Source organism: Vicia villosa, linkage group LG4, assembly GCF_029867415.1.
Source record: "Vicia villosa cultivar HV-30 ecotype Madison, WI linkage group LG4, Vvil1.0, whole genome shotgun sequence".
In the NCBI taxonomy this organism is placed as follows: Eukaryota; Viridiplantae; Streptophyta; class Magnoliopsida; order Fabales; family Fabaceae; genus Vicia; species Vicia villosa.
In genome coordinates this window covers 170,160,589-170,168,519 of record NC_081183.1, presented here as the reverse complement: position 1 = coordinate 170,168,519, position 7,931 = coordinate 170,160,589, and the positions used below count along the sequence as shown (strand labels likewise).

Genomic DNA, 7,931 nt, shown 5'->3' with positions numbered 1-7,931 from the left:
AAACAAGTCCTATTAAACTTGTTAAATTTTATAAAAATAATTGTTAAATTGATGTTTTCTATTTGATCATTTATTGTAAAGAACTACGAGTACTTATTCTTTGTCATAACGAGTAATTTAGTTGAACATTTCACACATATTAAAAAAGGTTTATAAAAGTAAGATATGAAATAATATTTTTACCATACCTTATCATGTATGGGAATGATGAAATTTTTACTACTACTCTATTTGTTTCAAATTATAAATTTGTTGGTCATTTCACGCAAATTAAAAAAATATAATTATTGTTTTATGAAAAAATAAAATAATGTATGATTTTACAAAAATATCCTTCAATAAATATATTAGAATGTAAAATTAAAAGAATTGAAAGAAGGAAAAAAATAGTAAAGAGTATATTAAATAAAAAAATTATCAATAATAGTAGGATTGTAAAATGACTTATTATAATTTAGAAGAAATATTTTTTACAAAATGTTTAGAATAGATGGAGTAATTTTGTTAAAAAAAACAGAGTGAGTATAAAAGGCAAAATTGAAAAAATATATAAAAATTAAAATAAATTATTTATTTTAAAACATTATTTAATTCTAAATGAGTTACTGGGACGAATATTTGAATATATCTAACAAAGTTTTTTTTTTCTTTCTCGGGAATATATCTAACAAAGTTTTTTCTTACTCTTAATGAAATTCGACAAAAAAAAAAAAAAAACGGTGTTGTGTGTCTTGTTGAAACTTCATGCTGGAACATTGTTAACAACACGGTAATTGATTCTCTGTTTTCTTTCAATCTCTGATTGCCCTAATTTTTGAACTCTGTTATAGATACAATCGATGCATGCATAATCTTTTGACAAAGGTAGCTTTTTGCTCTTATTCTCATTAATTCCCATTTTCTTCTGATGATTATAGTTTTTTAATTTTGCAATTATTTTTTGGGCATTTTGAAACTACTCTTATACTAATTGTACTACATTGTAATTGACCTAGGTTGTTACATAAGCGCTTTTCATGATAAGCACTTCTATAATAAGCTGCAAATAACTTGTTTATCCAGAAAGGATCAAAGCATCTTTCCCTTATGGATAGACTCAATGGTTCTGCCAATCTAATGATAGTTTCAGATCTTGATTACACAATGGTAAACATAATTTTGATACTGATCTGTCTTTCGATGTTTCTTGGGATTAAATGTGGTGAGTTTCATTGCAGGTAGACCATGATGATCCAGAAAACCTTGCTCTTCTTAGGTTTAATGCGCTATGGGAAGGTTATTATCGTCATAATTCTCTACTAGTTTTCTCCACGGGGAGATCACCTACTATATATCGAGAGTTAAGAAAGCAGAAACCTTTGTTGACTCCCGATATAACTATAATGTCTGTGGGAACTGAGATTACATACGGGGAATCCATGGTGCCAGATGAAGGGTGGAAACAGTGTCTAGATCATAAATGGAATAGGGAGATAGTTGTGGAGGAATCAGCGAAATTTCCTGAGCTTGTTAGTCAAGTAAGTATATCTATTGTAGTATCTGATGATCTGCACGCACAGCTACCAACTGAGCTGACTTATATCTATCATAGTATCATGTAATAGATGCTTATCAATTATTAGAAGGGTGAGCCTTAAAGCACAACGGTAAAGTTGTTGCCTTGTGACCTGGAGGTCGTCGATTCAGATCCTAGAATCGGCCACTCCGCTTGCGGGGATAGTGTTGTGCTCATCTACCCTCGCCACACCCCACACGGTGAAAGCCTTATGCACTAGGCTTCTCTTTGTCATTTATCGAAATTCTAATATGTCATCATGATAGGAAGAATGACCTTAAATAAAATGCATTGCAGTATTAACTAATGTAACTATTTTGAGAGCATTTGTATTTACTTATCAATACGTTATCTTTGAAATTTCTGGAGTAACTGCAGTCCGAAACAGAGCAACGGCCTCATAAGGTTAGCTTCTATTTGGAGAAAGGGAAGGCATCAAAAGTCATGCAAGCTCTCTCAAAAGGTTTAGAAAAACGTGGGGTAATACTATTATCATTATCTATAAAAAAGGCATAGGGCTTTATGACAAATGGTCATAAACAACCTTAATGGTACAAATTTGTCTAAGTCGTTTAAAAGCTTAATCTAATATTTTTTTTAAATGCTACAGTTTCATTATATTTCTTTATGATTTTGTGACTTGTGATGCTACTCTTTTTTTTTCCAGTTAGATGTGAAAATAATTTATAGCAACGGTGTTGCTTTGGATATACTACCCCAAGCTGCTGGCAAAGGACGGGCCCTTGCTTTTCTGCTTGAAAAATTAAAATCCGATGGACTAGGACCACTCAACACTCTTGTTTGTGGTGATTCTGGAAATGATGCTGAACTGTTCGGTGTACCTGGTGTATATGGTGTCATGGTTTGTAACATTATAAGAATTACTGAATTCTCCATATACATGTCCGCAGTTTTCTGCCGTGTTTTTTTCATTATAAATGTATGGTGAAAACTGAACGCTCATCTCCCAAATTTGCAGGTCAGTAATGCACAAGAAGAATTGGTTGAATGGTATGCAGAAAATGCAAAGGACAATGCTCAAATAGTTTATGCAACCGAGAGATGTGCGGCTGGTATTGTGCAAGCTATTGGTAACTTCACACTTGGTCCAAATGTTTCTCCAAGAGATGTTAGAGACTCAACGTTAAACATGAAAATTCTTAGTCCTAGTCATGAAGTAGTGATGTTCTACCTATTTTATGAGAGATGGATGCGTGGAGAAATTGAGAATTCTGAGCAGTATATACAAAATCTAAAATCAAAATTTGTAAGTATGGTACAACTTCGCAATTTTTGTAAAATTGATTACAAATCCATTTCTAACCCTGGGAAGAGCTGAATGTCTTGCATGCCTGAATGCTTATTGCTGACTTTGATATGACCAATTATTTTCTATCTGATTATATGATATACTTTACATAAGAGGACGCGTTTTTGGAAATTTGAAACTAAAGGAAAGTAGATTTTGAAATCTTGAAGAGGTAACTGCCAATGTTATTTTCTCACATTTTTGTTTATCTGTAGCATTCTACTGGAAATTTTGTCCATCCCTCAGGATCTGACCAACCTATGCAACATATTATAGATACTTTACCAAAGGTGTTTGGTGAGAAGCAGGGCCTAGACTTTCGGGTTTGGATTGATCGTGTATCTTTTGCAGAGGTTAGTTTGGGCTCATGGATGGTCAAATTTGACAAGTGGGAATTATCTGGTACGATTATTTTCTAACTTTAAGTTACTTATGTTAAATATCATTCTCGTTGATCTTTCTTTTTATAGCTTTGCTTCTTCATTTCCTTCATGACTTTTTTCACCATGAGTAGTTGGGTTTGAAAAAGACCAACTAGTATATAGTATTAGTAGTACTTCCTTTCAAAGTATGACCAATTCTGTGGAGAGTATCAGTGCTCCTTCTACAGAAACTAAAACCGGATGGTGAGTGATTGTTATACGTGTGATTGCCTGATTTTCATCCGTTATCATGCTTATAATTTTTCTAATTCAACGTAGAATGTTGATTTCCCTTTTGTTTCTTTATTCAACTTTTGCTCATTCACCTTCTACTATAGGGTTCTTATCTAAGGCTGTTAAGTATTAAACAATTCTCATTCCTGTTATAATTTGATTTTATGGCTTTTCTTTATATTACTTGCTCTTCTTTGACTTGTTAATTCCTGTCATCTAAAATCAGGGAATGAGTTAAGGGGTTGCTTAACAAAGGTTTTGATGAACTCAAAGGTGAACTTTATATTACTCACTCTTTTCTATGCCCAAAAGGCATGATTAACCCTATTCTGTTTTTAGAAATTCGTTTTAAATGGATCTTTTGATATAAATTACTAACTACTAATAGTTTGTTGATTTTTGACAGGTTGATACACCAAATGAGTTTACCTGGATGCACATACATCAGACTTGGTTGGATGGCTCAAAAGGAAAGGATAATACACATTGGCTTATGTAGCCGAGTATTAGGGATGGCAATCTGCACTCTCGCACCTTAGAGGTGACCAACATGGGAGGTTCTATAGATAGTTGGACCCTTATTGGGTCTGTGCATCTTGTGTCTAGGTAGAAGAAAATCAGTTAGTGGATAATGCATACATTTGGGAGATTCATTAATCTCGTAGAAGTCCAAGAAACAACCGACATTATTAAGATCTTCAGCAGAAGCCGAGTATAAAGTTATGGCCTCTATTGTTTATGAAGTTCAAATGGTTAACCTATCTCCTTCAACATTTTCAACTATGCTTTCAACAACATGCATGCTTTATGGAGACACTCGTCAGGGTACATTACTACAAGTAATTCCTTCTGAAGAACAAAGCATGTGAAGTTGAACCGTCACATAAGTGAGAAAAATTACAGCAAAAATTAGTTGATCTATTTATATTCATCTTCTTACATTTTCTTCAACCCATCAAAGTTGATTGAACATCGATATTCAAGCTTGAGATGGACTATTAACTTTCCTTTCTTTACTTTGTTTATTTTGGGATTACTTTTTCCACCCTCAAGGGTGTTCCCCACCCCCATAAAAAATCACAACTGTTTCTAGCGGTCGGAGATGTATTTTCGGACGCATCTTTTTTAGAAACTCTTCAGAGCAAATTGGTGAGGCACCCTATTATACCAATATTTAATCTGGAAATGCATCTCTGTATGCATAAAAGGTGAGTCTAGAGATGTATCTTCGTAAACACCATTAATTCAAAATTTAGGGGGTGCATCTCTGTATGCTATAGTTTCATATATTTGCGTCAAATTCTTCTCTCTTTCTCTTTCTAAAAAGTACTAAATAAAATACTATTTGAACTCTCATCCATTCAAGTTTCTATCATTAGAGCTCTTTTTCATCTATTTAAGCTTCTCTTTCTCATTCATTTGATTTGGTAAGTTTTTCAAAAAAATAAATAAATCATTTTTTGTGTTTTGAATGATACTAAGTTAAGCTACATTAGATAGTAGTGAAATAGAAATAGGTAGCTTATGATGGCTCTTATTTTTTTTATAAGAGCGTCTGTGTTTAAAATCGATAAACCACTACGACAAAAAGAGATTGGATTTGAATTAGCCAGGCGTTGATTGCTTCGGGAATGCCATTCACTACTCTGATTTTGCTGATTTATGTTATGATGCATACATGATTATAAACCAAGGCATGCATGTGGCATTTGCATAGAAATGACATTCAGAAACTTCATCTTTCCACCTTCCTATTGGCGAGATAAACATCACTCTGGATGATGTCTCATGCTTCCTGCATCTTCCCATCAGGGGAAAACTACTGGACCGTAGAAGGCTCGGCCGAGAGGAGGCCAACGAAATGCTGATAATATATTTGGGGGTTGACCCAACTAAGACCGCAAATGAGATAGCTGACACCAGAGGTGATCATGCTAGATTTAAATTTATGGATGAACTTTATAAAGATCACTTACAGATTGTTGTGGATGCCAACGCTGATGATATGCAGGTTAAGTACCATAGAGAGTGTGTATGAGGTGTTACATTTGGTTCTTGGTTAGTATGTCCATTTTTGTGGACACCTATATTGAGGATTTATTGTGTGTTCCCGCCATTGCGTGGTACATAGGGAATAATGTGATTAAGCCATTTCGAGAGTATCTTGACTGTCATGTAGCAGATGACATTATCTTCTGCCCATACGGAGGTTACCGTCAGACGCGCCAGTTTGGCCTTATTTCTTTATACTCCAGATAATTGGCATGTGGATCAAGTCTGATGTACCCTTATCTGCCCAAGCGAGTGTAGCGTCAGTTTGAGTATTTGTAGATTATTCTGATACCCACTAGAATCCGTTCATTCCATCGTTTGCTGTAGAGATCTTGATGTGATACTTGAGGATTTCGAGAATCACTTGGTACCAGAGGAGTATCGCAGGGTGCCAACTCACGTACAATGGGCTTATGTTAACGGCTACATGAAAGAATTCTATAGGATCTCGCACCCTATCATTGACACCAGACACTCCTAGAAGACCACCTAGCCCATCTAATCAGGAGGTACTATAGGCTATGGCTTACCAAACCAAGGACATGGTGGCGGTCTGTCGGCGTATTGCGGATATGGGGAGATCGCGCATAGAGGATAGGCTTTTTAAGGAAGATAGTCCTCAGTTGGCCCTCGTAGAAGGCGTGATTTTCGAGGCACGGAATGCCTTGCAGTACAGGTGGAGGAGAAGTTGTGGGTTAGACATACTCAATAGTTTATATTTGATTATATTTCTTTTTGTATTTTCCGAACAAATTATGTATGGTTGGTACATTTTGATAATTGTGTGACTTTTTTCATAATTGTGTAGTATGTTTGAAGTAATTAATGTATGTGTTTTCCTTCTAAATTATGGTCTAACATATGTTGACCTAAAAAATTATCAAATTTAGGACAATGATGTTGTTAAGAAAGCATTCAGGGGGTGTCACAATGTTTAGGATCTGAGGCTTCAGTGAGATAGGTATATGAATGAAGTAAAGAAAGCGTTTACCTCTCTTTCTAGGGTGAAGAATATTTTGCTACCTTTGAAGCTTGTTGGTTCCTTTCCCGACCAGGTGGCTCATTTGGTGAGGAGTGTGGCGTTGAAGGATCAAGCAACGCGGAAGGGCTTTAAAAGCGCTTATTTTGGGCTACTAAAGCGCTGCCAAAGCCTGCGCTGCCGTAGGTAACGAAAGCGCTTTTGAAAGTGCTCTGGTAGCCCCCCTATAAGAGCGCTTTTCCAGAAAAGCGCTATGGTAGCCCCCCTATAAGAGCGCTTTTCCAAAAAAGCGCTCTGGTAGCCCCCCTATAAGAGCGCTTTTTCCAGAAAAAGCGCTCTGGTAGCCCCCCCTATCAGAGCGCTTTTTCTGGAAAAAGCACTCTGGTAACCCCCCCTATAAGAGCGCTTTTCCAAAAGCTCTTTCGTAGGTTGCGTTTTTTTTTTATGCTTTTTTTTTTAAACTTAGGCAGCGCTTTTAGTAATAAAGCGCTTTAGTAGGTGGCCCTTTAAGAGCGCTTTTTAGAAGCGCTGTTGTTGCTAAATGAGGTATTTTAAAGTGCAACCTGTAATTTAAGCCTCCCAGTTCGACCTGTAATATTTTCGACCTGTAATATATTTTGAACCTATAATATATTTTCGACGACATATTTTCAACCATAGGTAGGACACTATATATATACTAATATAATACCATTATAATATCCAAAATTATATATACATCATTATAGTTCCTGTCAAACAAACTAAATCATGTAAAGTATGATATATATACAGAAAGTTTCACATGTAACTAACTCATGTCAAACAAACTAAATCAGTAACATCAACAATATTATACTTCAAATATTGGCAACAGTATGAACAAAGTTAGTAACCATCCTAAAGTACTATAATATTATACTTCAAAAGTTTGATCGTTTCCCGGCCTGGTCCTGCAAAGTATGAACAGAACAACACGGTCAATTAAAGGCTCAACAACAACAAAAACAAACATGAACCAACATCCACCAAAGAAACTCAAACACAAAGTCATTATCAAAATAATGTATTCATAAAACTGTTCACACAATAATGTATTCATATAAACCTATATGAATAGTTGCTGAATATAAAATTGACACAAATCCTCTTTGATTTCTTCCAACTTAAGTCTTGTGTAAGAAGCAGCATAGAAGTCGTCAAAGTACTACAGAACAAAAACATAATATGAATGATTTAGTTAAATGTAATAAATTATAAGAAATTATCTTAAGTTATAAATCCATACCGTGATTGGAATCTCTAATTGATTCGTTTGAATGATTTCTTTCATAAACCTCAAAACATAGTATCCGCAATCTGAACTGTTTCGCTGTATCGGACACTACATAGAAAAACAAA

The 7,931-nt window shown here is 35.0% G+C and overlaps 1 protein-coding gene across 2 annotated transcripts; it reads left to right on the top strand.

The window, feature by feature from the left end:
- Nucleotides 1-645: 645 nt before the first annotated feature.
- Nucleotides 646-4,536, top strand: LOC131595882 (sucrose-phosphatase 1-like). Of its 2 annotated transcripts, none has more exons than XM_058868398.1 (9): nucleotides 646-769; nucleotides 996-1,146; nucleotides 1,218-1,517; nucleotides 1,934-2,035; nucleotides 2,223-2,417; nucleotides 2,535-2,822; nucleotides 3,080-3,266; nucleotides 3,747-3,793; nucleotides 3,927-4,536. In XM_058868398.1, the coding sequence occupies exons 2-9, from the start codon at nucleotides 1,087-1,089 to the stop codon at nucleotides 4,017-4,019; spliced, it is 1,272 nt and encodes a 423-aa protein (XP_058724381.1). In that variant the 5' UTR covers nucleotides 646-769; nucleotides 996-1,086; the 3' UTR covers nucleotides 4,020-4,536. The 2 variants fall into 2 exon arrangements, with proteins under 2 accessions (XP_058724381.1, XP_058724380.1); XM_058868397.1 differs by having other exon boundaries at nucleotides 680-864.
- Nucleotides 4,537-7,931: the final 3,395 nt, after the last annotated feature.